The 27,955-nt window shown below is 64.1% G+C and overlaps 3 protein-coding genes across 13 annotated transcripts in view; 2 read left to right on the top strand and 1 right to left on the bottom strand.

Moving 5' to 3' along the window:
• RTEL1 (regulator of telomere elongation helicase 1) overlaps positions 1 to 18,771 on the top strand; it is a 28,244-nt gene extending 9,473 nt beyond the window's left edge. For 3 of the 8 annotated variants that reach the window (XM_061210191.1, XM_061210192.1, XM_061210199.1), the window contains 27 exons: positions 4,437 to 4,475; positions 4,549 to 4,627; positions 5,504 to 5,601; positions 6,112 to 6,167; positions 6,548 to 6,598; positions 9,528 to 9,599; positions 9,721 to 9,802; positions 10,740 to 10,872; positions 10,989 to 11,102; positions 11,179 to 11,219; positions 11,372 to 11,457; positions 11,584 to 11,661; positions 12,017 to 12,094; positions 12,548 to 12,694; positions 12,755 to 12,891; positions 13,059 to 13,182; positions 13,273 to 13,420; positions 13,567 to 13,727; positions 14,316 to 14,411; positions 15,829 to 16,027; positions 16,177 to 16,314; positions 16,921 to 17,037; positions 17,204 to 17,434; positions 17,554 to 17,694; positions 17,821 to 17,958; positions 18,048 to 18,151; positions 18,288 to 18,771. In XM_061210191.1, coding sequence (XP_061066174.1) covers positions 4,437 to 4,475; positions 4,549 to 4,627; positions 5,504 to 5,601; positions 6,112 to 6,167; positions 6,548 to 6,598; positions 9,528 to 9,599; positions 9,721 to 9,802; positions 10,740 to 10,872; positions 10,989 to 11,102; positions 11,179 to 11,219; positions 11,372 to 11,457; positions 11,584 to 11,661; positions 12,017 to 12,094; positions 12,548 to 12,694; positions 12,755 to 12,891; positions 13,059 to 13,182; positions 13,273 to 13,420; positions 13,567 to 13,727; positions 14,316 to 14,411; positions 15,829 to 16,027; positions 16,177 to 16,314; positions 16,921 to 17,037; positions 17,204 to 17,434; positions 17,554 to 17,694; positions 17,821 to 17,958; positions 18,048 to 18,151; positions 18,288 to 18,368 — 2,969 coding nt within the window. In that variant the 3' untranslated portion in view covers positions 18,369 to 18,771. The remainder of the gene's footprint in view (positions 1 to 4,436; positions 4,476 to 4,548; positions 4,628 to 5,503; positions 5,602 to 6,111; positions 6,168 to 6,547; positions 6,599 to 9,527; positions 9,600 to 9,720; positions 9,803 to 10,739; positions 10,873 to 10,988; positions 11,103 to 11,178; positions 11,220 to 11,371; positions 11,458 to 11,583; positions 11,662 to 12,016; positions 12,095 to 12,547; positions 12,695 to 12,754; positions 12,892 to 13,058; positions 13,183 to 13,272; positions 13,421 to 13,566; positions 13,728 to 14,315; positions 14,412 to 15,828; positions 16,028 to 16,176; positions 16,315 to 16,920; positions 17,038 to 17,203; positions 17,435 to 17,553; positions 17,695 to 17,820; positions 17,959 to 18,047; positions 18,152 to 18,287) is intronic. The other 5 variants (XM_061210194.1, XM_061210193.1, XM_061210197.1 and 2 more) reach the window with 5 other exon arrangements.
• Positions 18,772 to 19,105: 334 nt separating this feature from the next.
• TNFRSF6B (TNF receptor superfamily member 6b) lies at positions 19,106 to 20,635 on the top strand. The gene is made up of 3 exons (XM_061210200.1): positions 19,106 to 19,505; positions 19,596 to 19,799; positions 20,216 to 20,635. The coding sequence occupies exons 1-3, from the start codon at positions 19,109 to 19,111 to the stop codon at positions 20,503 to 20,505; spliced, it is 891 nt and encodes a 296-aa protein (XP_061066183.1). The 5' UTR covers positions 19,106 to 19,108; the 3' UTR covers positions 20,506 to 20,635.
• Positions 20,636 to 21,375: 740 nt separating this feature from the next.
• ARFRP1 (ADP ribosylation factor related protein 1) lies at positions 21,376 to 27,953 on the bottom strand. 4 transcript variants are annotated; one of them, XM_061209156.1, is made up of 8 exons: positions 27,834 to 27,952; positions 27,245 to 27,343; positions 26,890 to 26,977; positions 26,601 to 26,683; positions 23,454 to 23,535; positions 23,171 to 23,241; positions 22,515 to 22,615; positions 21,376 to 22,442 (listed from the first exon to the last, which is right to left on the bottom strand). In XM_061209156.1, the coding sequence occupies exons 2-8, from the start codon at positions 27,335 to 27,337 to the stop codon at positions 22,412 to 22,414; spliced, it is 549 nt and encodes a 182-aa protein (XP_061065139.1). In that variant the 5' UTR covers positions 27,338 to 27,343; positions 27,834 to 27,952; the 3' UTR covers positions 21,376 to 22,411. The 4 variants fall into 4 exon arrangements, with proteins under 4 accessions (XP_061065139.1, XP_061065137.1, XP_061065138.1 ...); XM_061209154.1 differs by having other exon boundaries at positions 21,376 to 22,446; positions 27,834 to 27,950; XM_061209155.1 differs by having other exon boundaries at positions 21,376 to 22,446; positions 27,245 to 27,338; positions 27,834 to 27,950.
• Positions 27,954 to 27,955: the final 2 nt, after the last annotated feature.

The following is a 27,955-nucleotide window of genomic DNA, read 5'->3' as shown; positions in this document are numbered from 1 at the left end:
GCTGCTGGCCCACCTGGGCTTGTAGACGCCTCGCTCCAGTCTCGCTGCGTCTTCACACGGTGTCCTCTCTCATAGGGACGCCTGTCACTGGAGGAGGGCCCAACCCAGTCCTCTAGGACCTCATCCTGACTGACCATATCTGCAAATAAGGTCACATTCACAGGGGTCAGGGTTTAGGATTTGAACATAGCTTTCTGGAGGACACAATTCAATCCATGACATGTTAACATAAATAACACTTTTTTGGAAACATAACTATATTTTAAAAATTAGAAGAGTAACATTATTTCAGTTTTGCAAATCTCTTTAATATCTGGCTTAATACAAGGTAATTGGATCTTGTAACTGTTCCTGTTTTGGGCTGATGTGATACTACCCATCATGGCTGTATTCATTTCCTAGTGCTGCTAAAAGAAATTTCCAGACTTAGCTTAAAGCAACACAAATGTATTATCTCATGGGGCCCAGAAGCGCAGGATGGGCCAGCAGTGCTCTTCCTTCTGGAGTCCGCAGAGGGGGAGCCGTTTCCTGGTCTTCTACAGCTTCTAGAGGCGCCACCTTGTTTGACTTGTGACCCCACGTCTCCGACCTCTGCTGCTTCGGTCTCCTCTGATTCTGTAAGGACCCTGCTGTTCCATTTAGGGCCACCCCGGATAATCCAGGATTATCGCCCCATCTCAGGGTCCTCAACTTCGTTGCATCTGCAGGTCCCTTTGGCCGCAGAGCTGACCTATTCATGGGTTCCAGGGATTAGAACGCGGACATGTGTGGGGACCAGTATCAGCCTCTGGGAAACCACACTGTATATTTGTGAGAGAAAGAAGGAAAAAGGCAAATCGTGTATCAGTAGGAATAGCAGTAGCGGCAGTAGCAGCACCACGAAAATAGGTTGGCCCTGCAGCCGTCCTGGACGGGTCTCGGGCCGGGTCCCTTGGCCCGCTGTGCTCTGCTGCTTAGGTGTCCTCGTGGATGCGCGGTCCTGGCTTCACCGTCTTTACCTGCGATGGGAATTTCTGAGTCAGCTGCTTTCGACCCCGAATGCATGTACCTGAGTAAATAGGTCAGCATTTCTCCAGGGGCGTATCTAGGAATGGATTTTCTGATTGACAGTCACATGCGTCATAAACCTTGCTGTTTTAAAATTGTCTTTTACTTTTAAAGTTGGATGTTGTTCTAGGACTTTTTTCTTTTTAAAGCCCAGTAATTTTGCTGCAGTTTGTCTCAGTGTTGATTTTCCGGATCGATGTACGATGAGCTCTTTCAGCCTGTAGTTCCAAGTCTCCTCTTACCTGGGGGGATGTTGTCCCGCACGGCAGCACTCAGGGCCCGGCCTTGGCTTCGGTTTCTGCTCCAGGGATCATGTCGTGTCTCTTCCACCTGAGTTCAGAACCTGTCACTCTCTCAAATCCTTTTGTCTCTGTTTTTCTTTGACTTATAAAAATTCCCCCCTTTCACCATCTGTTTCTTTTAAGATGATGTGGCATGTATCTCCTTTTGTGTTCTTCTAATTTAATCTTTATTTCTCAAGTGTTTTTTTCTCCTAGTTGTGTCTGAGTTCTGTTGCTTCATTTCTGAGCTTTAGAAAACCTGGCTCGTGTTGTTGTTTCATGTCTTATGTCCTGTCCTGACACCGTCATTTTCTGTTTTCTCACCGGCTCACAGCTAACTTGCTACAGCTGCTGCGTGCCTTCCCCAGACCCTGCGGCCGATGCTCTGCCCCATTTGACCAGCCCCCCACTGAGTGGACAGGTTCCCTCTTTCTCTGCCTCCTTCAGGCGCCTTTACTCCGTGTCTTAGCGTGTGTTTCCTGAGAACGAGGACGTTCTCTTTGACAATCCGATCATAAAACCAGCATCCGTACTGCACTCTTCGTCTAATCGGCAGCCGCATTAGAATCTTCCCAGCTGTCCTCGGTAAGGCCTGAAACACAGCCACCCCTCTGCCCGGTGCCGTGGTCTCCGGGCCTGTGAAGAGAAAGGCTAGTTATTTCATCGACTGTCGTACAGTTTGGATTTGTCTGCTGTGTTCTCATGGTTGGAGTCAGGTTTTGCATTTTGGTGGGAATACCGCGGACTTGCGTCGTCTCGCAGGTGACATTGGTGACGTTAACTTCAGTCTGGTTACGTGATGGCTGCTGGGTGTTTCTGCTGTGAAGTCAGTGCTTTTCCATTTGTGATTCTTAAGTCATTTGTGGCATCCATTAATGAGTCGTCCCTGAATTAATGATTTCCATAATGTTTGCAGAATGATGAGTCTTCTCATCCTCCCATCTTCCGTGTGAGGTCTTGTGCTAACCTCCGCCTCTGCATCAGCATGTGGGCCCACGTGCTCACGCGCTCACCCCCACGCCCGTGTGCGTAGGATTGTGAGTTCACGCTCTTCCCGCCCCAGTTTTAGTCTAGAACCACGCGGTTCGTTCTTCTTTCCTCCCTCTCCATGTTCGTAACGCCTTTTGTGAGAAAACGAGCTTCCATTTTTTCTCAGTATCGTACTTACTTGTTTGATCCTAGAACCCACAGACAGTTGTTTGAGAATTGCCAGCCCACCCACGATAAATGAACATCTACTCACTAGGTTTAATGTTTGTTCACGTCCTTTTTGTCGTTGGTCTGTGACCACAGAATGAAAACGCTCTTTCAGAGGTTCCTTGGGTTGTTTCTTTCTGCTTCACTGTGGTCATATTATTCATTTTAAGCTCATTTGTTATGTTTATATTTCATTTCATACTCCATGTTTTGCCGTTTATGTTGATTTTATTTGTTTATTTTATTTATTTATTTTTTGGCTGTGTTGGGTCTCCATTGCACGCGGGCTCTCTCTAGTTGCCGCGAGCGGGGGCTACTCTTCGTTGTGGTGCGCGGGCTTCTCATTGCAGTGGCTTCTCTTGTGGAGCACAGGCTCTAGGCGCACGGGCTTCAGTAGTTGTGGCATGTGGGCTCAGTAGTAGTGGCTCGCGGGCTCTAGAGCGCAGGCTCAGTAGTTGTGGCGCACGGGCTTAGTTGCTCCGCGGCATGTGGGATCTTCCCGGACCAGGTCTCGAACCCGTGCCCCCTGCATTGGCAGGCGGATTCTTAACCACTGCACCACCAGGGAAGTCCCAGAAGGTGGATTCTTTTTTTTTTTTTTTAAGTTTCTCTTATGGCTGTTTTTTGAAAGCAGCTTTTTTTTTTTTTTTTTAAGTATTTGTTTATTTATTTATGGCTGTGTTGAGTCTTCGTTTCTGCGCGAGGGCCTTCTCTAGTTGTGGCAAGCGGGGGCCACTCTTCATCGCGGTGCGCGGACCTCTCACTATCGCGGCCTCTCTAGTTGCGGAGCACAGGTTCCAGACGCGCAGGCTCAGTAATTGTGGCTCACGGGCCCAGCTGCTCCGCGGCACGTGGGATCTTCCCAGACCAGGGCTCGAACCCGTGTCCCCTGCATTGGCAGGCAGATTCTCAACCACTGCGCCACCAGGGAAGCCCCCAGAAGGCGGATTCTTAACCACTGCGCCACCAGGGAAGCCCTCCTTAGCTGCTTTTGTCCATGACAGTTTCTCAGACCTCCCTTGGTGGTTTGGAGGAGGATTGCTCTGACATTGTGTAGAATGCCCCTTCATTGGGGTTTGGATTTGTGTGACGTTTCTCCCCTGGACGTACGGGGGTGTGGGATTTGGGGAGGAAGGGCTCAGATGCACAGGGCCCGCCTCATTGTACTGCATCCAGGTCCCTGCAGTCAACTCCGCGTGACTTATGACCTTGATTGCCAGCTGAGGTCGGCTTTGTCAGGGGCTCCAAGTTACTCGTTCCCCTCCTTTCCACACTGTTCTCTTTGGACGGAGGTCACTCTGCACAGCCCACACCTAAGGAGTGGGGTTATTCACCCAGGTATCAATCTCCATGACCCTGTGTTAGGCAGCGGCTTCTTGGAAGTAACACCAACAGCACAAGCACCCAGAGAAAAAATAGATAAACAGGACTTAACAAAATCCAAAACTTTTGTGCGTCAGAGGACACCATCAAGAAAGCAGAGACATCCCACAGAACAGGAAGAATTTTTTGCAAATAACATATCTGATAAGGGATTGGTATCTAGAATAGGGAGGAAACCTTTAACGACTCAACAAAAAGACAACCCAACCCAATTGAAAAATGGGCAAAAGATATAAATAGACACTTCTTGAAAGATACACAGATGGCCAATATGCACATGTAAAAAGGAGCCCATTGGTCATCAGGAAAACGCAGCTCAGAACCACGTTCACGTGCACGGCCACAGGGCCCCTGAAGGCGACTGCGCCCCTCGGCTCAGGCTGCTGCTTCCGGGTCAACTTCCAGCCGTGAGGATTTCGGAGCCTCTTCTGTCGGTGTCTTGCCCTCCACACCAGCATCCTGGTTCCTTAGGACGGGGAGGTGGAATTAGAAGGATGCAGACGTGCATTTGTGCTTTCCCTCGCCCAGGGCTGAACTTGGAGCTGGAGGACCTCGCGAAGCTGAAGAGTAAGTGCGCCCCCCTCCCGCCTGCCATGGACTGCCCCCCACAGCCTCGTCCTGAGAGTCCCTAACCCCACAGCGATCCTGCTTCGCCTGGAGGGGGCCATTGACGCCGTGGAGCTGCCTGGAGGTGACGGTGGTGTCACCAAGCCTGGGAGGTGAGGGACCTAGCAGGGCGGGTGTGCCGGGCTCTGTCCCTGCAGCATTCCACCCCACGTGGCCTAGAATGTCACTGGGTCACAATCCAGAGAGTCTTTTTCCGTCTTGGAGGCCCGGGAGGGTTTGGTCATTGAGAGTGTCGGCACCGCCACCCTCTCCTCTGGTTCACCCCTCTGTCTGCACTGCAGTTGCCTTTTAGAACGAGGCGACTGCCTCCGTGCCACCTTCTGTTAGGATGAAAAGTCGCCTGGAACGTTCTGAACGTCCCACAGGCCTCCGAGCCGCAGGGTTTGTTCCCCGTGGGATGGTGGCCTGGGGCAGGTGTTACTCTCCTCAGTGCACCACTGCCAGCTGCGCTGGGACCCAGGCCCAGGTCTGTCGAGGCAAGGAATGTTCTGGAGTGCTGGGCCGCCTGCCTTGTCCCTGAGCCCCACCTACTCCGCTCTGCTCAGGCCCTCGCAGGGCCCGGTTGCTTCCCAAATGGCCCTGGCGCCTCCCTGGCTCGCACACCCGCAGGGCTTCCTCTGCAGCTTCCACTGCCCACCGTCCCCCCCACCCCCGACTCTCCAGAACTGCCCTTTCAGTGCCCTTCTCAGAGCCACCACTTCAGGGGGGCCCTGATGACCACCTCCCGGCCTCCATGCGGGGCCCGAGCCCCGAGCCCAGGCCTTTTTCTGGGTACACCGGTCTCATGCAGGCCGCTGTCCTCCCCACCGGGGCTCCTGAGGGGAGAGGCCTTTCACCTCCAGGTTTGGGCCTCCCCGGAGGCTCAGAGCTTGTTTTTGGGTGAAGGAAACTTAAAATGCTTTTGGCTGTTAGGTTCCCAAAGTGCAGCCTAATCTCCTGCCAGGCCTGAGCTGCCTCTTTCCTCGTAGCTACATCTTTGAGCTGTTTGCCGAAGCCCAGATAACGTTTCACACCAAGGGCTGCATCCTTGACTCCCTGGACCAGATCATCCAACACCTGGCAGGACGTGAGTCCCCGGCCGCCTTGTGCCCTGTGGCTGATGCCTTACTCAAGGGCGCAGCCTGACGGGAACTTGGCCTATGGAGCTGCCTTTCTGATTCGGATGTTGAGATCTTAGCATGTTTGGTGGCGTGTGTCCTATAAAGAGCGGTCTTCCCTGCTTAGCCCCTTTTAAGAAAGCAGTGAGGGGCCTGGGTGGGTCAGTGAGCTGTGGGCCCCACCATCCTCTCCCCCAAATCTCCTGCGCTCTGTTTCTGCCCAGAGGGTTTCCATGGGACTGCTTCCCAGAGGCTGTGCCACGGAGCCCTCTGGTCTCACCGGGGGCGCCCAGCCTTGCCATGCTCCTGGGCTCTGGGCAGCCCCAGCCTTATCTGGCTGCAGAGCCTCTCTTCTTGTCCCACTGACCCACGGGAGACCCACTGGGAAGACAGGGTGAGCTGCCCTCTGAGGGCACGCCCCTCAGCCGACACGGAGGCTGGAGAGCCCAGTGGATGGTCAGCACCCGCTGCCCCTACAGGTGCGGGGCTGTTCACCAACACGGCAGGGCTGCAGAAGCTGGCAGACATCATCCAGGTAGGGACCGCTGCCACGAGGATGTGGTGTCTCCTTTCCTTTCCTGATGGAAGTTGGTGGGGCTTCCTTCTGCAGAGCTGCTATAGATTCTAGACTTGGGGAAGGACAAGCCTCCCCCAGCACACGCTTCAAGTCAGCACCGCAGGGCTGGTTTCCTCTCGCCCTGAGCACCCGCCGCAGGCCTTGAGGGCGGGGCCAGGCGGGGAGCGGGGCCGCTTAGGGTGAGAGTCTGGTAGGTCCCTCCAGTTTTCAGACAGGCCCAGCGGCTCCTGCCCAGCCAGCTGCCGCCTTTTCTCCAGTTTCTTGCTGACACAGCTTTGCAGGGGAAAGTTAATGCAGAAGCTCGTGCCAGCGTGGGGGGCATGGACTCTGTCCCCCAGCCCCTGTTGCGTTGCTGGGCCAGCCTCGCCCAGAGGGCGTTGAGACGAGGGGTGAGTGTGTCCCGTCCACACCCATTAGGTGGGGCCTGGGGCTGCTGTTTGGAGTCACTGGGTGGTCTGCACGTCCTCTGGGCCAGGCCGGCCTCAGTCTGGGCTTTGGGATCCGCTTGGGGGGAGGGGCAGCCTCCAGGGCTCACCGAGCCCCTCCTCTGCTACACGCAGACCCCACCTTCCCCAGGCCAGGCGACCAGGGGGGCTGTCACACACCTCAGGGTCTCTGGACGTGACCACTTCCTGCCCCTAACGTGCCGTCCGTGTGTCCAGCTGTCCTCCTCGGGCCCAGCTGAGCCGCTTCCTCAGCTCAAGTGGACAGGCCAGGGCCCGCCTTCCTTTAGCTGTGTGCTGCCCAGCTGGCCGCTGAGGGCCAGGGTGATGGTTCCAGGCGGTCCAGCCCCTCCTGCGCCTCGCTGGGCCTTTCTTCAGAGTGTGGCATGTGTGTGGCTGCCCACGCTGTGCGGGGTTACGGTGGGGTGTGCCTGGCTGCAGGCGGGCTCAGTGGGCTCGAGGCCCTGGGTGACCTGCCCAGCAGCGCGTCACTCTGTCGCCCCCTCCTTGTCTCTCCCCACCCCTCGCGGTGCTTCCACGGCTACACGACCCTTTCCACGCTGCCCGCCGGGCCTGCGGTCGGCCTGTGCAGGGCGCCATCCGCGGGGCCCCTGGCCGCACCCACAGGTGCTCATCACAATGGGTGTGGGATGAGCACCTGCCGGCCCACACTTCCTCCAGCTGGAGGGGATGTGACAGGCTGGTGAGTGAGCGTGGCCCGTAGGCAGCTTGGGCAGCAGGGGAAGCTGAGTCACCCGCCAGGGGCTACTTAGAGCAGCTGCCAAGGGAAATTCCGAACCAATGGGGTTAGTGGTGCTTGGGTTCCAAAGAGTATGGAGCAGGGAGGAACCCGCTCCATAAACGGGCATCGGGGAGGGGAGGGGGCCGTGCGGGCCTGGAAGCGAGGGTGCCCTGGCCTGCTGGCCTGTTCAGCTGCAGGGACCCGTGAGGATGGCGGGAGGACGGGCAGAGGGCGCCACGGAGGGAGGGCCCGCCTGGCAGGGGCAGGGCCTCCAGGGCAGGGCCGGGGGGCCGCAGCTGGGGCTCGGGACTCCCTGGAGACCCAGCAGTAACGGTGGGTCACCGCCCAGGGGGCAGAGGCCTGGGACGCTCGCTGCCCCGGCAGGAAGTGATGGGAGGAGGGGGACAGAGCCTGGGCCTGCAGGATGCCACGCTAGAATGTTCCTTCTTCTCCGTGACCCCGGCTGCCTTTCCAGCCCCATCCCCGCCTCACAGATGGGACGGAGCCCCCAGGGTGGAGTGCAGAGCTGGCTGTGGGCAGGCAGCAGAGCCCCGGCCAGGGAGGGAGGGAGGCTGCAGCGGGCTCCCCCAGGGCTACAGCTGCACCCGTGCCTGCCACCTCCTCCCCCGCCGCCCACCCGTGTCTGGCACTCGGACACAGGGCAGCCACACCGCTGTCTGAAACTCCTGGCCATCCCTTGAGGTGTGAAGGCCGCTCTGGGGCCACAACGCAGGGGTTTGCAGAGGAAGCCATGGCCCCAGAGTGGCCTCACCAGGCGGTGTGGCCTCCGCTCCGGGATCAGGTCCAGTGTGTGTGGTTCCGCCCTTGCAGGCGGACACTTTGGTGAATCACGAGGCCAGGTGTTTTGCCGTCTGGACGATGAAAGTGCTTCTCGAAGCTCCTCTCACCTTGGAACTTACTCCTCACAGGCTGCACTGTACCCCCAAGCCGTGCTTCTGGGCCCTCACGTGCAGGGCCATGGGGTGCCCGCTGCTCCTCCTGGCCATGCGCCCACATCCCCTGGGCCTGGCAGGCGTTTGCTGAGAACAGGTTGCTGATCCGGGCTCCCAAGGCCTTTCCTGTTTGCAGGAAGATTTGGTGGGTGAGGCTTCTGCCCATGCGTGCTGGTGGTGCCGGTCTTCTCTGTTTTCACGGACCCTGGGTAGAAGTCATGGCCTCATCTTCAGCCTCTAACCCAGCAGAAGGCGCCTGGGAGTGACGTGAAGACACGGGGCTGTGGAACGTGCCGTCCCCTTTGAACGTGTCTTGGCCTTGTTTCCACCAGCCGAGTGTCAGAGTCAGATTGTTCCCTTTCTGTGAGGAGCCTCTTGGGCTTTGGCCGGGATGCCTTGGACTTTCGGGTTATTGTGGGGAGAGCCGGGGCTCTGTGATGTCCAGAGGTCCGGCTCTCTCTTCTCCAGGGCGACCTTACAGACTGTTCCGGAGGAAGTGACGTCTGTCTCTTGCTTTATCTCCAGTGTTACATACTTTTTGTTGCTGTTGTGAAAGGGGTCTTTTTAACTCACTGGTGCTTGTGTGTAAGAAAAGTATTGACTTATTTGTTGGTCTTGTGTGAAGCTATCTTACTAAGTTTTCAGTTCTAAAAGTTTGTTGTTTGGTTTTCTGGATTTTCTAAGTAGATGGTCCTGTTGTTTGTAACGTCTAGTGTGTTATATTTTCTGCCCCCATATTTATCTCTCTTGTGGTTTTTTCTTGGCTTGTTGCGTTGGCTAATAATACAATTCCACTTATTTTATTTAGGGATTAATTTCATCCTATTACTTCTTGATGTAAACGGGGTTCCTTTCCCCTAGCCCCTGACCCAGCCCTGGGGGAGAGCGGAGAGGGCGGGCGGTGACCTGGGCCCGGTCCCCGTGAGAGGCTTCGACTGGCTGCCGAGGAGGGGCCTGCAGGGCAGCTGTGTCTCCAGTGCAGCGGGGCCCCTGAGGGGAGGGGACAGGCAGCTCCGGCTCCTCAGCCTGGGGTCCTGCCCCAGGGACGCTGTTGGCTTGGAAGCAGGGGCAGGTGGTGGCTGTGTCCTGAGTGTCCATCTGTCCTGTGTGGGAGCGACTCAGCAGGAGTGGCAGCCTCTGGTGTGTCCTGCTGACTTTGTCCCTCATCTCTGCCGTTCAGATCGTGTTTAGCGTGGACCCTGCTGAAGGAGGCCCTGGTTCCATGGTGGGGCCGGGGTGTCAGTCCTACAAGGTGGGTCTGCTTCCTGGATGGGGGCTCCCGGGCCGGGGTCTCAGTCTCACAAGGTGGGGCTGCCTCCAGGATGGGGGCTCCCGAGTGGGGCCTAGGACACCTATCCATTCCACCTTTCCAGGTGCACATCCACCCTGATGCTGGTCACCGGAGGACAGCTCAGCGGTCAGATGCCTGGAACGCCACAGCGGCCAGAAAGCAAGGTACGGCACCTCGGGTGGCTGGGACTTGCTCCCCCTGGGGCAGGGCCCCGTCCAGCTGCGGGCTCCCGGCCACCTGTCGCTCCAGCCTTCTCCAGGTGACGCCCCACCTGCCCTCTAAGAGTCAGAGCTGTCAAAGTGAGAGACCTCCGAGGGCCCGCTGGCCCGGGGCCTGCCTGGAGTTTCCACAGGGGTCGGCCCTCAGACCCCCGCTGGACAGAGAAGCCAGAGCGCCCCGAAACCGGGCTCGTGGCTCCCCAGCGTCCTCTGTGGTCACTCCTGTCCTTGCTGGTGCAGGGCTGGCCCAGGACAGTGTGGGCTCGGAGCCGCGCCTCCATCCTCCCCACCGAGGGGCAGGTCCCGTCCCGGAAGTTGGAAAAGGCTTCTCTGGTCCCAGAACGTGGTTTGCTCTTTCCTGGGGAGCGTTCCTGCTGCCCTGTGACGCGGTTGGATCCGAGAGTCAGTTCCAGCATCCGCTGTGCTCTTCCATCTCTGGTTTCCGGAGCCACTGGGAGCGCATGGGAGGGCCGGCGTGTCTGCCCGCAGGCCGTGCTCTGGCATCCTCCCTGGCTGGGCAGGACATGTGTAGGACGTTGCTCCTGGCTTCCTGCCTCCAGGGGCTGTGGGCCTGCGCCCCTCCCTCTTCTGCAGTCCCACCCGGAGTATAGGGAGGGAGGCTGGCTCTTCACTGAGCCACAAGGACGTCTGGGGTAGGCTGACCTCTCTGGAAGTGACTTCAGCATCCCCCTCCCCCGGCCACAGGATGCTGGCGGGCTTCTCTGGTCTGCTTCCTGCTCCTGGGACCCCAAGGGAGGGCGGGCAGGCCACCCAGGCGAGACTTGTGCACCTGGGCCTCAGGGCCCAGCACCGCCTGGGGGGACACACGATGGCTGCTGGGCAGGCGGCTTGGGCCTCACACACGTGCCCCCGCCCCCCGCAGGGAAGGTGCTGAGCTACTGGTGCTTCAGCCCTGGCCACAGCATGCGTGAGCTGGTCCGCCAGGGCGTCCGTACCCTCATCCTCACCAGCGGCACGCTGGCCCCCGTGTCCTCCTTCACCCTGGAGATGCAGATGTAAGGGCTGCCCCTTGGCCCCCCTGGGGGGGTCCCAAAGCCAGCCCCCCTGCCCTGGGCTGCCGGGATGCTGGGGGTTCAGGATCTCACAGGGGCCACCCCCTGCCTCCCTCCAGCCCTTTCCCAGTCTGCCTGGAGAACCCCCACGTCATCGACAAGCACCAGATCTGGGTGGGGATTGTCCCCAAAGGCCCCGACGGAGCCCAGCTGAGCTCCGCCTTTGACAAACGGTAGGGGGCCTGGTGGGCGAGGTGGGTGGCCGAGTGCCAGGCCTCTCACGGCAACAGCCCCCCCGGTTCCCTGCAGGTTCTCTGATGAGTGCTTGTCGTCCCTGGGGAAGGCGCTGGGTGAGTGCCCGTGCTGTCCATTCCTGGGCCCCTGCCCCGTTCCGAGGTCGCCCACCCCCGCTCCGTTCCCCGTCCTGCCTGGTCTTCCTGAGGGGCTGGAGGGGTCCTCTGCGGACATCCTCTCCTGCTGACGCAGGCCACGGTGCTTGCAGGCAACATCGCTCGTGTGGTCCCGCACGGGCTCCTGGTCTTCTTCCCTTCCTACCCCGTCATGGAGAAAAGCCTGGAGTTCTGGCGGGTGAGTCCCTCCTTCCAGTGTCCTCTGGGGGCGGGAGGGAGCCCCAAACAGCCAAGGGTCTGGCAGGGCCCGCCGCGTGCCTTTGAGAAGGCGTGACAGGCGTCCCCTCTCTGCCTGCTCCCATAGGCCCGTGACTTTGCCAGGAAGCTGGAGGCCCTGAAGCCCCTGTTCGTGGAGCCGAGGACCAAAGGAGGCTTCTCGGAGGTCTGGGTCACCGGGGCTCCCTCCCCCTGCCCTGCAGGCTGCCCTGGGCTCAGGCCAGCCCCGGGGTGTGTGTGGCCAAGGTCCTGCTGGCCCTTTAGGAAGTTTGGGCTTGGGGACGATGGCAGCAAGTCTGCCCCCACCCCCCAGCCCTGGGGCCCCTGGGTTTTCTAGGCACGGCAACCAGGCACCGGGTGCTGGCTCCAGGTCAGCCTGGGAGCCCATGCCACGAAGATGCTGCTGCAGTTCTGCTGGCCTGCCTCCTGGCTCGGACGGTGCTTCATCTTGCAGGGTGATTTCTGGGTTCTTGCTCAAGGAGGCGAGGGGCCAGGCCGGGCTGACCAGCCTTCCTTTCCAGGTGATGGAGGCTTTCTACACGAGAGTCGCCGCCCCCGGGTCCAGTGGGGCCGCCTTCCTGGCTGTGTGCCGGGGGAAGGTGAGGCCTCCGAGGTCCGGGTCCCACACACCTGGCTCCTCATCCCCGCCTGGAGCCTGTGCCTGAGGGGGCTTAGGGCTCGTGCCCTGGGGGCTGCACTGTGGGCAGGAGAGGCCGGTCACCTCCCTCAGGCCCCATGTCCAGCAGACACAGGAGGGTGTGGCCCTGCTGGTCCTGTAGGGACCGGCCCTGGGGTCCTAGGGTGGGCATTGGGGCCCACATGTGGGCCGTGGGCAGGTAGGCCGGAGGAGCTTCTGAGAATGAGAAGCTGGTCGTGGGGTCCTGGGAGCGGTGGACCCCAGGTACAGCCTGGTTCAAAGTTGGAGGTCTGTCCCACCCTGCGCATCCCAGGGGGCGTGGGGCGGGGAGGGTCCAGGCACGGGTGGGCCCTTAGGGAAGGTCCTGGGCTTGAGTGGAGGCAGATGGGGGAAAAGAGTGCCCGCTGCCCCCCAGGCCAGCGAGGGGCTGGACTTCGCAGACGCGAATGGCCGTGGAGTGATCGTCACGGGCCTCCCATACCCGCCCCGCATGGACCCCCGAGTTGTCCTCAAGATGCAGTTCCTGGATGAGATGAAGGGCCAGAAAGGGGCCCGGGACCAGGTGAGAGGCTGTGGGGCTGAGGGTGGGCAGGTGGTGCTCAAGCCCCCGTGGCTGAGCCAGCCCCCCGCCCCGGCCCCGCAGTTCCTCTCCGGGCACGACTGGTACCGGCAGCAGGCGTCCAGGGCTGTGAACCAGGCCATCGGGCGGGTGATCCGTCATCGCCATGACTATGGGGCTGTCTTCCTCTGCGACCACAGGTGCAGGCCCCCCCCACCCCCACCCCCACCCCCACCCCACCCCCCTGCCGCACTCTCGGGCCAGAGCCCTTGCCCCGGACACCGGCTCTTCCCTCTGGCGAGTCTGCCAGGGAGCTGGGCTCGGGGGCAGGCGGGGCTCCCGGGCTGACGGCCCCACCGCCCTGCAGGTTCAGCTCCGCGGACGCCAGAGCCCAGCTGCCCTCCTGGGTGCGTCCCCACGTCAAGGTGTATGACAGCTTCGGCCACGTCATCCGAGATGTGGCCCAGTTCTTCCGCGTCGCTCAGAGAACCGTGAGTCTGAGCGCTAGCTGGCTGTGCCCTCGTGTCCCACCCAGGGGAAGGAGCAGGGTGGGACCGCCACAATCTCCTGTGAACGTCTAGATGCCCGTGCTGGCCCCCCGAGCTGCTGCTCCGAGTCTGGGCGAAGGAGAAGGCACTGCCTCGGTGGCCGTGTCACCCGGTCCCCTCTGCACCAGGAAGGCCACGACTCTGGACGTGCACGTCCCTAGCCTGAGGCGCAGAGGCACGGGTGCGTGTGGCTGGGCGACATGGCCGGGTGGGGCCCCACAGGGTGGAGGGTGGGGCGCCTCCAGCAGGCTGGTGGCACGCTGGGGCCGACGACCAGAGTGCCCAGCAGGCAGTGGTGGACTCCGTCGCCCTCGCGTGCTCCCGCAGGCTCGCCGGTCGCCGGGGATGCCGAGGGCAGCCTTTGTGTGGAGTACGAGCAGGAGCCCGTCCGGGCCCAGCGGAGGCCCGTGGGGCTGCTGGCCGCCCTGGAACACAGCGAGCAGCTGGCCGAGGGGCCTGGGGAGGAGGCCCTCCCCGCGGAGGAGGAGGTGCGGGGCCCGGGCTGCCTGGGGAGGGACACGGATGGCTCGGCCCATCTGGGCTCGGGCGCCACCATGCTCACCGCTGCACACTCACTGGTCGGGAGGGCGGGGGGGTTTCAGCAGATGCCTGGTGGTGCTGTGTGCCTGCCCCGCCCCGGCACAGCCCCCAGCCCTCAGCTGGGCCCCCAACACGCCCCCGTGCTGGACACGGTCCGCTCACTTCCCGCTCCTGCTGTGCCGGAGCCTGGCCCTTTCTGGGAGCCTGAGCCGCGGGCAGGACCTTCTGCCCTGGGGCCTTTGTCCAGAAGCCCATAATTCCCCAGCTGACCTGAAGCTCCCCACTTCCCGCCGGGCGTCAGTGCCCGCTCCCCGCTGTCCCGCCCTCTAGGCCCAGGGCGCAGCTGCCCCACTCGGGTTTCTTGTTCCCTTCCCGCCGGTGCCCTTCAGTTACTGCCACGCTGCTGCCCGGGACCTGCTCTCACACTTGGTTCCCCGCAAGGGGCCGAGGGTACTTCTCCCGCCCTGCCGCCCAGGGCAGTGTCAGGGCTTCGGGGCCCTGAGGGCCTGAGTCGGACACACCTGTGTCGCCCTCAGGCCCCCCGCCACTCCGCCCCGTGGGGCCCTCGTGAGAAGAGGCCAGCGGAGGAGCAGCGTGGCAAGCGGAGGAAGGTCAGGCTGGTCGGCGGCCCGGTATGTGAGCGGCCCGCAGACGGCGGAAGTTTGGTGGGCGCCTCGGCCGGTGTGGCTCAGGGTGGGGTGAGGTGTGAGCGGGCCAAACCTGCCCGCTGGCCTGACTCAGCTGTCCCCGCTGGGGGACAGGCTCTGCAGGCACGCCTGCTGGAGCCGGGGCCCAGGGGAGGGAGCAGCCGGGCCTGAGGGCGGGTGCAGCGGTGGAGGGAGGGCAGCGGACCCAGGGCCCGCACCAACCCCACCACCGGTGTTCGGCTGGATCCACTTCCTCACAGACGAGCTGCTTGTTCTGCGGATCCCACTGTCGCCCTCCACCCGCCAGGCTCGTGCTGTGCCGGGGCCTGGCCTGCTCTGATCCCGTCCCTTTTCTCCTTTGATATTTTACCGTGAGAACGTCTCACTCCACTCAGCTCTCAGAACCAGCACGGGGTTCCCGTGTGCCCTTTGCTGCAGTGCCACCGCCTGCCTCACGCCTCCTCCCCTTTACTGGGGTCCCTGGGCAGTGGCCCCGCTCAGGGCAGACCCTCCACACTTTGGAGTCCTGCACACTTGGCAGATTTGGGCCTTTCGTTTTGTGTTGCTTTTTGGTGGGGGGGTCGGGTCCACGCAGGCCCGTGGGCTCCATCCACAGAAGGTGTTGTCTTCCTAGCTGGGCAGGAGCCAGGCCTGGCCCTCTGGCAGGTCTGGTGTGGGGCCTGCAGCCGGGCTGGCTCCCCTGGCCCAGGCCAGGCTGGGCTGTTGGCACGAACGTGGATGGTGAGGTGCCTGCGTGTGAGGCACGTGGTGTTCCCAGCCTCGGATGAAAGCAGTTAAGAGCAGCTGAGTTACATCCTAGACGCTCCGGGAAGCCCCAAATGCCAGAGCCTCTGTCTGCCTCCCTTGGCTTCTGGGAAGAACCAGGCGGTGCCCAGGGGGCTGACACTGAGGAAGTGGCCTAGGTGCCAGGGGCCTGGGCCTCTGAGGGCCAAGCTGGGGGGCAGCCTGGGAGCCTGGAGGGTCCTTTTCGAGGGTCTGGGATCAGGGCTAGGGTGTGCAGCAGAAGTAGGGCACGGGGGTGTTTGAAGTCCTGGCATGTTGAGAAGCATGCCCTGCTGTGAGCAGACGGTCCTCCGAGCCCGGAGCCCCTGCTGCAGCGGCCCCTGCCGTGGGCACCGGGACCTCAGCAGAGGAGCAGGAGCCGCCAGCCTGGGGAAGGCCAGCCTGCACTCTGTCCCTCTGCTGCACTCAGCGGGCCTGGCCATCTAGGCTGAAGCTAACCTGGGGGCTCCCTGCCAGCTCCCCCTGGCTGCCCTTGGTGACCCCAGCTGGGCCAGGCCAGCTAAGCGTCCTCCCCAGCAGCCCCCGACAGCAGCTCGCTGCCCCTGCAGACGGGGAGGGTTGGTGCCTCCTGACAGGGGCACCGGCTGTGTGTCGGCAGGAGGGGCCAGAAGCCGGCGCGGACACAGGCGGGGCCAAGCTGTTCATGGCGGCCGTGAAGCAGGCGCTGAGCCAGGCCAGCTTCGACACCTTTACCCAGGCCCTGCGGGATTACAAGAGCTCCGATGACCTCGCGGCCCTGGCCGCTCACCTTGGCCCCCTCTTTGCCGAGGACCCCGAGAAGCACAGCCTGCTCCAAGGTGCCTTGGCCGGTAGAGGCTGCCCACTTGAGGGTCCCACCCCGGGGGCCGTGCTGCGGCCGTGGGCTGGGGGGGCCACCAGGGTCCCCGGTTGACCTGCAGAGGTGCGGGTGGGGACCCCGTGCAGTGGCCGCCGCCCCTCCCCACAGGCTTCTATCAGTTCGTGCGGCCCCACCACAAGCAGCAGTTTGAGGACGTCTGCCGCCAACTGACGGGCCGCGGCTGCAGCTCCCGGCCTGCGCACGGCCCCCGGAGGGAGGGAGCACAAGCGGCCCTGCACCCCAGCGGTGAGCCCGGCCCCGCCTGGGTGGGACCCTCAAACTCAGACCCTGAGGGTGGGGTGGCACCTGGCCCTTGGAGTGGGTCTTCATGTGGCCCAGCCTCCCTGTTCCTGAGGCCGACAGATCCACGCAGGGGGCCCCACTTCGGGGAGGTGTGGGCCCCCAGAGCACACATGGCCCGGGCCTCCCAGGAGGACCTGTGCCTGGCGAGTCGTGTACGCACAGGGGTCCTGGAGCCCCGTCCACCCCCGTCTCCACCTGGAGTGGGCCCTGCACGTCCAGAGCCTGGGGGGCGCTGTCCCCATTTGTTACGGAAGAGCCCATCTCTGGACGAGACTTCCCCAAGGACGGGAGTCACAGGGGGCCCCTGGGGTTGGAGATTCCAGCCTGAGTCACCCTTCTGCGCCCTTCTGGACTGGGGTGCCCTTGTGCCTGGCCCCCATTTAAGGCGAGGGAGGAGGCCTGCCCGCTCCCAGCTGTCGGGGGCCTCCTGCGGTTGTCCGATGAGGGTTTGAGGCCCGGTCTCCCCTTGGACAGACCCGTCCCCTCCCTGGTCATGCTCTGGACCCTCAGGGACCAGCTGGGTGCCTCCTCGTCTCTGTGTTTCTTCAGGAAGGAGGGAGCCTGACCCCAAGCTGACCGTGTCCCAGGGTGCAGCCAGGCAGCTGGACCCCCGCGAGCACCTGAACCAGGGCCGGCCCCATCTGGCCTCCGGGCTGCTCCCTGCAGGTACCTGGTCCCTGAAGAGGCTTTGGACCAGAGCCAGGAGCAGGGGGAAGACCCTGGCGGGGAGGAGTCTCCTGGGGGCCGCTGTGGCTCTGTGCCCCCAGAGCAGGGGAGGCCAGCGTGATTTCCTGGGAAGCTGGTGGACTGAGGTGTGTTACCTTCCCACCAGGAGACCCCAGCCGCCGGCCTCCTGAGGGGTCTGGAGCCCCTGGAGCAAAGAAGCACCCGCCCGCTGTGAGTGCCTACCTGGCCGATGCCCACAGGGCCCTGGGGGCCACAGGCTACAGCCAGCTCCTGGCGGCGCTGACCACTTACAAGCAGGACGACGACTTCGAGAAGGTGGTGGCCGTGGTGGCCTCACTCACCACCGCAAAGCCTGAGGACTTGCCCCTGCTGCAGAGCAAGTGGCCCGCGTGGGGGGCGGGCAGTGCGGTGGGCGGCGGGCGGCGGGCAGTGGGTGGGCGGCAGGGCCACGCCTGAGCGATGCCACGCCTGAGCGATGCTCCGCGCTCCCAGCAGGGTTCGGCATGTTCGTGCGCCCGCACCACAAGCAGCGCTTCCGGCAGACGTGCGCGGGCCTGGGCAGCCAGGCTCCAGGACCCTGGGAGGGGAGCCCTGCTGCGCCTTCCGACCTCGTCTGCGGGTCGTCTCGCGGGCCAGGTAGGGCCGCCTGCCTAGTGCTCCTGCCGCCCTGTCGCCCCAGCCCCCCTCAGCCCTGGCAGGGTGGGCAGGTGGGCAGCAGGGAAGTGCCAGGCACCCCTCGTACTCACTCCCTCCTGTCTCCAGGCCCCTCACAGCCAGAGAAACCCCCGGGGAAGACCCAGAGCAAGATCTCCTCCTTCCTTACGCAGAGGCCGGCTCGGGGGGCGGGGGCTCCCGGCCGGCCCCCCCGTGCCCCCTGCGGGCAGGCACAGTCTGAGTGGGGTAGGTCTCGTGGGAGGGGCTGCAGGGACCATTGGGAGTGGGGGCCCGGCCCGAGCAGGCCCGTGGCGCTCACGTCAGCCCCCTTGCAGTGGGCTTGGTGTGTCCTGGCTGCAGGGCGGAGGACGTGGTCCCCTTCCAGTGCCCCTCCTGCGACTTCCACTGCTGCCGGGCCTGTTGGCGACAGCACCTCCAGGTCGGCAGCCAGACCCTGTGGACCCGGCCGTGTCCCCTATGGACGTGGCCTGCTGGGCGTTGCCCCACGTGGTGGGCTGAGGGGCTGGGGTGGGCAGTGGGGTCTGGCAGGTGTGTCCAGCGCCCTCTCTCCACAGGTCTCTAGGACGTGCCCGGCCTGCCATGCTGCCACCAGAAAGCAGAGCCTCACGCAGGTCTTCTGGCCAGAGCCCCAGTGAACATTGAGACCCTCTGGGCGCTGCAGGGTCTGCAGAGGCTGAGGCTGCCCCTGCCTGGGGCACAGCCTGGACACTTGCCTGTCGGCTGGGGGTGGGCCAGGCCTGATACCAGAAACCCCTTGGCCAAGAGCGCACCTGACGGGGAGGCCAGTCCAGTGTCCGTGGGGAACCTCTGAGACGGCAGCAGGATCTCGGCCCCCTGTGAGAGGCCGCGAGGCCACCTTGGGGCCTGGGGTGGGTCCACTGGAAGGTGCTTCCCCAGAACTTCCCTGGCCGCCAGCTTGTGGGTGGAGCCCCAGCAGGAAGGAGGGGAGCCCTGCACCTTCTGTCCTGGGGACCTTCCAGGGACCTGCTTGTTCCTCAAGGGCCAGGGTTCTAATAAAGCTGCTGGCACTGCTGGGAAGCAGTCTGTGTGGCCTGGCCTCGGTGGTGGGGTGGGGGAGCCTGGAAGGAAGGAGGCGCCTCGGCAGCCTCCCTCGCACCTGGTTTGTTCAGAGGGGGAGCCGCTGCCCCCTCCACCCGCTGGTTGCCGGGCCTGGTAACGGGGTCAGGAGCTGCCCGTGGTGCTGGGGGCCCGCACGGGACCGTCCTGGCACTGGACTCTGCGGAGGGAGGGGTCAAAGCCTGGGTCCCCAGGTGGCCGACCGCTCCCCTCAGGCGGGGCGGAGCTCCGCGGGGGCGTGGCCAAGCCAGCCCTTATAGGACGCGGCCCGGGAGGCCGCTGCCACTCCAGCGAGACCATGAGGCCCCCGCTGTGGCCGCTGCTGGCCCTGCTGCTGGTGCTCGCGGCGCGGGGGACGGCGGCGGGCGCGCCCACCTACCCGTGGCGGGACGCGGAGACGGGGGAGTGGCTGGCGTGCGACAAGTGCCCCCCAGGCACCTTCGTGCAGCGACCTTGCGGCCGGGACAGCCCCACGACGTGCGGCGCGTGCCCGCCGCGCCACTACACGCAGTTCTGGAACTACCTGGAGCGCTGCCGCTACTGCAACGTTATCTGCGGGGAGCGCGAGGAGGAGGCGCGGCCGTGCGGGGCCACCCACAACCGCGCCTGCAGCTGTCGCCCCGGCTTCTTCGCGCACGCGGGCTTCTGCCTGGAGCACGCGCTCTGCCCGCCCGGCGCAGGCGTGGTCGCCCCCGGTGGGTGCAGGGCGGGGCCGCGGCGCCGGGCCCTCCGCCGTACGGAGCCAACCCGGCTCTCCTGACCCCGGCCTCCCCGTTCGTCCTCAGGCACCCACAGCCAGAACACGCAGTGCCAAGCGTGCTCCCCGGGCACCTTCTCCGCCAGCAGCTCGAGCTCGGAGCGGTGCCAGCCCCACCGCAACTGCACGGCCCTGGGCCTGGCCGTCAACGTGCCGGGATCCCCGTCCCACGATGCCCTGTGCACCAACTGCACGGGCTTCCCGCTCGGCTCGCTGGAGCCGGGGGCACTGGGTGAGCGGGGCGGGGGGCGCGGAGGCCTAGGTGGGCTCCTGGGAAGGGCTTCCGGAAGCGTGGTGGGGGCAGCCTAGGGGATGCACTTGGCTGAGGGCGTCAGCGCTGGCGGGTGATGCCGTTTCCCGCCGACGTTGGGAAACAGGCTCCGAGGGTTTAAACGGCTTGCGGGAGGGCACGGCAGCGAACGTGGCGGGTCCCCTTCATGTCGCATCCCACCCCCGGCATCGGCCCACGAGCCCCGCCTCCTTGCCGGCCGAGTTTCCCGCGGTCGCCCCGGACCCTCGAGCACGGCTCCCGCCTCACCCACTCGTTAGCGCGCGGGGATCCCTCGGTCCTGTCTCCCCGGGGCGCGGAGGGACGCGCACGGCGCGCTGGCAGTTAACCGAGTACCCCCTCGCCCCTCCCTCCCGCAGGGACCGAGGAGTGCCAGCGCGCCGTGGTCGACTTCGTGGCTTTCCAGGACATCTCTCCCAGGAGGCTCCAGCGGCTGCAGCAGGCCCTCGCGGGCCCCGGGGCGCGGAGTCCGCCGCCGCCGCAAAGGGAGGACCGCGCGGCGCTGCGGCGGAGGCTGTGGCAGCAGCTCACGGAGCTCCGCGAGGCGCGGCCCGGGACGCTGGGGGCGCGGCTGCTGCGGGCGCTGCGCGCGGCCAGGCTGTCCGGGCTGGAGCGCAGCGTCCGCGAGCGCTTCCTCCGCACGCGCTGAGCACCCTCCCCGTTATTTATTCGCTCCCGGCCCGAGCCCCCCGCGTGGGCGCCCCCCAAGTCGCACCTAAAGAGGCTTTGGACCCGGCCCCTGTGGCGTTAAATTTTTCATAAAGCCGATTGGCAAACGAGTGCGGTGTCTGGCCGGCGCGCGGTGGGCACACCTGGCGGGGGACACCTGGGCGGGCTGCCCGGGCGCAGCCTGCTGTCTCCCCCCACCACCACCACCACCACCACCAGGACAGACCCTCGATGGGGGGAGGGTTGTGGGAGACGGGGACAGCGGGTGGCAGCCGTCCCCAGGCCTCACTGTGTGATCCTCCCCGCCCCAGTTGTGCTCTCAGTGGTTAGGACGGTGTGGAGGGAGGGTCGCCCAGTCCCCGGGCTCTCACCGTGGAACAGAAGCCAGCCCGGAGTGGTCAACCCGCCAGCCCATGCGCCCTGGGGCACCAGGAGAAGCGTCCCCCTCAAGTTACCCCCTCCTTTGGGCTCCACCCTCAAAGCAGCAGGGGATTTCCCAGCAAGGGACCAGCCAAGACCTCCCGGTAGGACAGCGTGTCTCACTCGCTTTCTGGGAAACGTCGCTTTTCCCTTCTGGGGCAGGTTTGGATGAGGGCTTGACTCATCAATCCAGGGCGACTCCCAGTCCTGGCCTGGCAGCCCCCTGCCAGCCCCGGAACCCCCTGCCTGACCCCCAGGAAGGGCCCCAGGGGAGGCAGGGTCACAGCCCCCCACTCCCCCATGACTCACATCAGCTGCAGCTGGTCCCCATCCCCAGCCCTGACTCATCCCTTTCCCAGCATCTCCTCCTGGGCCCCATCAGGGAGAGCAGCCGGGGTTGTGACCCTTAGACACGAAGCCACCAGGCCTCTGGAGGAACGGTGGACAGGAGCCACTCCAATTGTCTTTATTTCTTTCACCCACAGCTAGGTTCATGGGGGATTGGCAGCTCCTGCAGGGGCCGTGTGGGAGGGTCCTGAGGACCAGCCTTGCCTGGAGGGCCTCTGCTCCTGGACACAGGCCTGGAAAGGGATTTCTAGATGGCTCACCCCAGCCCTAAGGGGGACCCCGCCCTTCACCGCCAGCTGGAAGCGCAGGCCCAGCACACCACCAGCCCAACCCCCGAGGTGGTAACTGCGGTCATTCTCGGTGGGTGGCAGGCAGGCTTGCGGGGGGCAGGGCGGGGATGCCCACTCCCAGCACAACCACCTAGCTTTACCGTCCTTGCTGGGGATCAAAACAAGGTGGCTGGGCCAGTGGAGGGGGCACACAGCCTCCCAGGCAGGTCTCCCCTGCCCCGTCCTGAGGCTGCATCGGGGCAGGGATGGAGGCGAGCCCAGATCTTCCTCGAGGTGACACCAGCCCTCCTCCAGGATCAGAGAGGACAGAGGCTGAGGACAGCCATGGCCCCCCAGCCCCCTCCGTGGGCACGATGCATGGAGCAACCCTGGGCACTGTGAAGGGCCCCACACCTCTGGAAAAACCCAGTTCCAAGCAGCTGCCACACAAGGCCCCACAAGGGTCCAGGCCAGCAGGCCTGCTGCAGCAGCAGCTCCAAAGCGAGTGGTGGCCTGCCAAGGCCTCACCCCGGGGCCCCCAAACTGGGCCTCGGGGTCGGGGTCCAGGCCCGATGTGGGGGTCTGGTGGGGTCCCTGCCGCCCCAGCTCCCCTCGGCAGAAGAAGCCTCCGGATGTCTACGCTTTTCTGGATACAGAGAAAAGTTTGTCTTAGAAGAAAAACAAAGCAAGTAGAACCACCACAAGGCAAAGCCAACCCAGCCCCCAGGGGGATCAGTGGCGCAGAGCCAGCAGGAGCTCTTCGGGACGAGCGGTGGGCGCCCTGGGCCGGCTGCGCCTACGTGATGTCCCGCTGCCGCGGCGGCCGGTGCACATTCCGCACGACGCACTTCACCATCCACTCGATGCCCTCGCGCACCCCCTTGCTGTGGAGACAGCGGGTGTGAGGCGGGGCCAGCCGTGGCTCCCGCCGCCCAGGGCGAGCCCCACTCACCCCGTGAGGGCTGAGCAGGCCTGGGTCAGGCAGTCGCGCCTGCCGATCTTGGAGGCGCAGTCGCTGAACACAGTCTTGATGTCGGGGATGGAGAGGCAAGTCTGGGGGAGGCGAGGCCGTGAGGATCAGTCTCAAGGCCCAGCCCCACCCCAGGGCAGTTCCTAGAGCTGCGGGGGGCACCCTGGGGCTACTCTGTCCAGGAGGGGTCCTGCCTGGCGAGCAGCCTCAGAGGAGCAGGTGTCAGGGAAGGTCTACAGGGAAGCAGGTGGTGGTCCGAGACGCACCCTGGCAGCCACGACCGAGATGCTCCAGGATCGCGCCACCGGCCTGCTCAGGGCCCCCTCCACGTGGATGGCCGCTGCACCTCCACTGGCTAGTGGTCCCAGGGGGTGAGGCCGGCACAGCTGCCGTGCTCAAGGGCAGCAGACAGATCGGGGTCAGGGCTGACTCCCACCTTGGTCCCTCTGCATTTTCTTTCCAGAGCTTTCACCTGGGTCTGCCCAGCAGGAGGCTCCCGGTCCCTGGCAGCAGGGCAGCCAGAGGCCTGGGGTGGGGGAGGGGCAGCCGTGCTCTGGTGTCTGAGGAAGGCAGCGGCCCTCCCCTGGGAGAGGCACCCTGTCCCCTGGGAGTGGGGCCCGCTGGGCCCAGGGGCTCACCTCAATGTCCTGCTTGTTGGCCAGCACCAGGATGGGGACACCGTCCAGCGCCTCGCTTGTGACCATCTTCTCTGGGGCGAGCGGAGAGGCGGCAGTGAGCGCCCTTTGTCCGCCTCTGCCCAGAGATCCCCAAGCCCTCGCGGACCCCCTACAAGCGTGGACGCACTCGGCCGGGGCCCTCCTGAGCTGGCGCCGCCCTCCCCCCCAAGCCCAGCTCTGGAAGTGGGCTGTGCAGACGGGACCGCCCGCTCCCCGCCTCCCAGGCCTGGCCAGCCGCACACACCGAATGCTCGCTTGGACTCGGACAGCCGCTCCTCGTCCGTGGAGTCGATGACGTAGATGACGCCGTGGCACTCCGCGTAGTACTGGGCGGGAGCAGAACGGGGTGCTGAGCCGCGGGCACCCGGCCACCTCGAGGCAGCCCCTAGCTGGAAGACCCTTCTGGGGTGCTTCCTGGGGGCGGGGAGGTAGGGCAGAGTGGAGAGGCGCCCCAGACCCCCTAGGCTGGAGTGGCCACCTCCCTTGCCCACTTGCCGGGTGCTGTGCTCCGAACACCACTTCAGCCTCCGCTCCTAGGACCCGCCCACACCTGCTGGCCTGACGGCGGCCAGAGGGAAAGGGATGGGGCTTGGGGTCTCAGCAGACCTGGGGGTGGGGGCAGCGGCGGCTTGCCATCGGGGAGCTACGGAAAGCCCACCGAGGGGCGAGTCCAGAACATTCAAAGCAGCTCTGTCCCCTGCGTGGGACAGAACCAACAACTGAGCCAGTGCCAGCGAGCTCGGAGCTCTGCAGGCTGGACCAGGGCCGGGAGGGCGGCCGGCCCTGGGTTCCCTGCCAGCAGCGGCCACACAGGAGCCACCCCGACACTTAAAACCACCAGAGCCCAGGGTATGGGGAGAACTATGGGGGGTGAACGGCAGCACCCCTGGGAAAGGACAGACACACGAAACAGGTCTGGCAAGTCGGCCTTCTGTCCTGATCAGAAAAGAGCACGGAAATGCCCACGTTGGCAGAGCGGGTGACCCCCCCCCCACGCCCACTCCAGCTCCTGCCCAGCGTGAGCCCAGGAATCCGGAACACCCACATGTCCCACAGGGCATGACGCCAACTTGTCCCCGCCACCCCCCCCCCCCCCACCCCAGTACAAGTCAAGCCTTTGTACCTACACTTGCTACAGACAAGGAAGCCCGACATGGGTGGCCTCCGGGTCTGCAGACCGTGTGTCCCACACCCGGGGCCTCTCTGGCCAGCCTGCTGGGTGACGCAGGGCCAGGAGCTGCAGCCCAACCGTGGAGACCTCTGAGGCAGGAGGGGACAGCGTGGGGATTGCAGCAAGCCAGTGAGGGAATCCCCGCTCTGCCCCTGGGGCCCCTGTGGTGGCAGGGGACTTCAACGCATGTGCAACCGGGCCCCGGCAGACGGGGCCAGGTCCACCGCCACGCCCTCAGGCATCGGGTGACGGCCAGGCAGCAGCGGCAGGGATAGGAGCGGCACCCCTGGGGCTGAGCGTGAGCCAAACCCGGAGCGCGAGGGGCTGCCCTGAGCCCGCGGCACCCGCCGTGCCCAGACCCTGATGGTAGTGTCACCTGTGGCCTCGCACTGGCGGGCTCTCGGCTGTGGCCTGGAGGAACAGAGGCCAGAAGTCACCCCTGTGGCAGGGCGCCAGGTGGTCTGCTTGGTCCGCAGACCTGGCCTGAGGCTGGCACGCGCACAGAGCCGTGGGCAGCAGTGTGCGGCACGAGCGGAGGTGTGGGGTACACGGAGAGCAGGGGACACGCGAGTGAAGATCCGCCAGACCGTGCCGGATGGCACGGGGGCGGGGGGCCTGCCACGACATAGCGTCTCAGAATCAGAGGGGGAGCAGGAGCCCCACTTTCCACCCCTCCTGCTGACTCAGAGTTGGGGTTAGGGGTGTGGTCACCTCCATGCTACCTGCTCACAGGGGCCAGCAGGGCGCCCACCCTGGCAGGGGCACCTGACGCCACAGGCAGGCGGCAGGGCACCCACTCCACCCGAGTCGCGGAGCACGCGAGCAGCCCAGGGTCCCTCCGAGACGGCAGGCTCAGCGATCGGGGCTCAGCCCCTCGTGATGCGGCAACGAGGCCACGCCACCAACAGACGTGGAAGCTGGTGGGGGGATGGGGGGGCACGACCAACCCGGCTTTCCCTCAGGAGGGGCCGGTCCCCAACCAGAGGCATGTGTGTGCAGGTGCACCTGTCACCGGCCGTGGCCTGGCTGCCGTGACAAGCAGTGCACCCGGTGCAGATCCCCTTGTTGGCTCCTGCAAGACCCACTCTGACCCATAAAGAGCCACCTGACCATGTCACAGCCGCCCAGGGCAGCCCACTGTGGTGACCTGCCACAGGGATGGAGTCCCAGCCAGCTTCGCCCGACATGGGGCAGCATCTGAGATGACCCCGCCCCTGCCCAGGCCCACGTCCCCCCCCCCATACACTTGTACCCCAACCTCTGCCGCAGCATCTGCCCCCGAAACCCTGGCCTATGACAGAATGTCAGGACCTGTTTCACACTCCCCGTGTGAGTCTAGAGTTTGCACAGACAGCCCCTAGCTTGGCTCTGCCTTGGTCCGACTTAAATGGCCACAGGGGGTCTGTCAGTAACCTTCTCGCTGCAGGATGGAACCTGTCCTCTTGGCTGGAGGTCAGGATGGGGGGGGACACTTCGGGAGGAAAAAGGAAAAAGTGACCAGGTACCTGCTGCTGGGGTCAAACCAGAAATCAAGACCAGGGCACTGACCCACCGGCAAGTGCTGGGATGGGCACATCTGCCCCCAGAATCAGGGTGAGCCTGTCTGTGCCCCCGGCACTAGGCTGTACCAAACCCGCCACGCCAATCCATTGGGAGGGGGCTGAGGGAAGAGGCTTGTCCTGCCCTGTTCTCTGCTGGACCCCAGTGCCTGGCACAGGCTGAGCTGAAGACCGACTCCAGTCTTGAGGTCTCAGAAACACTTCAAACCTACCTCGAAAGAGGAGACACGTGCTGTGGACCGTGGAGGACACCCTCCCCTGATGGGGAAGGGGCCACCATGGAGGACAGGTCCTAAGCTAGGACTGAAGAAGGACGCAGTAGGGGAGACTCAGGCCCCGGTGCTGCAGCTGAGCACCAAATAGGCGCTGCGTCTTCCCTACGCCTGCTCCTCGACCATTCTTCGTCTCGTCCTATTCTGATTGGCAACAAAACCTCTAAGACAAAAGGAACCAAGTTTGTCCCTGCTCTTGGGGAGAGTGACTTGGGAACTGGGATGGAGGTGAGCCTCAGGAACCACGTGGGTGACGGAAACCACCAACAGGAAAGAAAGAAGGAGATTCCCAGGCCTTCTGAGGAAAGGGAGGAAGAGACCACGGTGCCAGCTAGAGAGATGGCACGACAGGCAGGCCAGGGAGTCTATGTGGCATCCGCCCATCTTACCTTGTCCCACAAAGACTGCAGCTCCTCCTGCCCCCCTAAGTCCCAGAACATGAGGCGGGCCTTTCCAAAGTCCACAGTGCCGACTGGGGAGAAAAGGAGACAGGTGAGGCTGTGGCCTTGGTCCCTGACACATGGGCTCCCAGCTCTCCCGGGAGGAGCAGGCGGTGCCGGTGCTCCGTGATGCTGGGGCCAATGGGAGCCGGATCAGCGGCCTCACCCTCGGCCTTTGTACACCGCAGCATCCTCAGGGCTCTGCCCCCAAACCCACAGCCCTAAAGGACGCCCTTACTGTTTAGGCCCACAGTGGTAGTGATTTTGGACAGAGTCATCCCCTTGTAGTTCTTGTTGAACCGCGTCTTTGACTGCTCCAAGAAGGTCTAAAGGCAGAGAAAGAGAGAGGCGTGAGATGAGAGCTAGGAGAGTTCTCATGGCTGCTTCACAAATACCCCTACTTGAGCCTATTCCTTTAAATCGAAGCAAAACAAAACAAAGTTCTGCTTTCAGGGCAGCTAACGGTAACTGTCCCACGGCCTTAAGCGAACTTCGGATCCTATCTGGGTACAGAACATGCAGCTAAAAGCATAAAACCAACAGGACCATAGGGCAGCGAGGGAGTAGGGGTGTTGACACGGAACCGCACGTACCGTCTTCCCGGCGTTGTCCAGACCCAGGATCAGGATGCAGTACTCGTCCTTCTGGAACATGTACTTGTACAGACCTGACAGCAGCGTGTACATCCTGCTCTGGGAACCCGAGATCGGTCACGGGCGAACCGGCCCGCACCGCGCCTCCCCAGCACCCCCCAACGGGCAGAGGGTCTGTCTGCCCGCTTGACCGCTCAGAGCTGGAGCCCTGAGCGGGGCTCCTCCTGACCCGCCTCCCCTCAGCCCGGCACTGCCGCCGCCGCCTTCGCCTCCGCAACTGCTCCCGCATCGGCCCGGAGCTCCCGGCGCCCTCGCTCCCACTCCCGGCCCGGCCAGGGCGCTCCGCTCGCAGACAGAGGGCGGCCCGTCCCGCCCCGCTTCACCCCGAGCGCGGCCCCCGCTCCCCAGCCCGGGCTCCCCTCGGGCTTCGCTCCGCTCGGGTCTCCCCGCGCGCCGCCCGCCTCGCACCCGGCCCGCCGCGGGCGCCTCTCAGAGGCGGGGCGCGTGTGTGCGGGTGGAGGGCGGCGCGGACAGACTGCGGACCGGCCGCCGGGCCCGGGCCCAGCTCCGCTCGCCCGCCTCGACTTACCTGCGCCCGCCCGGCCGGGCCGCGGAGCCGGGGAGCCGGGGAGCCGTCGGAACCGCAGCGCGCCTGGCCCTCCGACCCCACGCTGACCCCGCGTGGCGCCCGACGGGACGACGGCTGGCCAC

Source organism: Eubalaena glacialis, chromosome 13, assembly GCF_028564815.1.
Source record: "Eubalaena glacialis isolate mEubGla1 chromosome 13, mEubGla1.1.hap2.+ XY, whole genome shotgun sequence".
Lineage (NCBI taxonomy): Eukaryota > Metazoa > Chordata > Mammalia > Artiodactyla > Balaenidae > Eubalaena > Eubalaena glacialis.
Note: the sequence above shows the minus strand (reverse complement) of the source record. Positions and strands in the feature narration are given on the sequence as shown.

Bases quoted from the DNA above. Each gene is read 5' to 3' on its own strand.
- TNFRSF6B (XM_061210200.1), top strand. From the start codon at position 19,109: ATGAGGCCCCCGCTGTGGCCGCTGCTGGCCCTGCTGCTGGTGCTCGCG. The intron at 19,506-19,595 runs GTGGGTGCAGGG...GTTCGTCCTCAG, and splicing joins CGCAGGCGTGGTCGCCCCCG to GCACCCACAGCCAGAACACG. The intron at 19,800-20,215 runs GTGAGCGGGGCG...TCCCTCCCGCAG, and splicing joins GCTGGAGCCGGGGGCACTGG to GGACCGAGGAGTGCCAGCGC.
- ARFRP1 (XM_061209154.1), bottom strand. From the start codon at position 27,337: ATGTACACGCTGCTGTCAGGTCTGTACAAGTACATGTTCCAGAAGGAC. The intron at 26,978-27,244 runs GTACGTGCGGTT...CTCTGCCTTTAG, and splicing joins TGGACAACGCCGGGAAGACG to ACCTTCTTGGAGCAGTCAAA. The intron at 26,684-26,889 runs GTAAGGGCGTCC...TTTTCTCCCCAG, and splicing joins TACCACTGTGGGCCTAAACA to TCGGCACTGTGGACTTTGGA.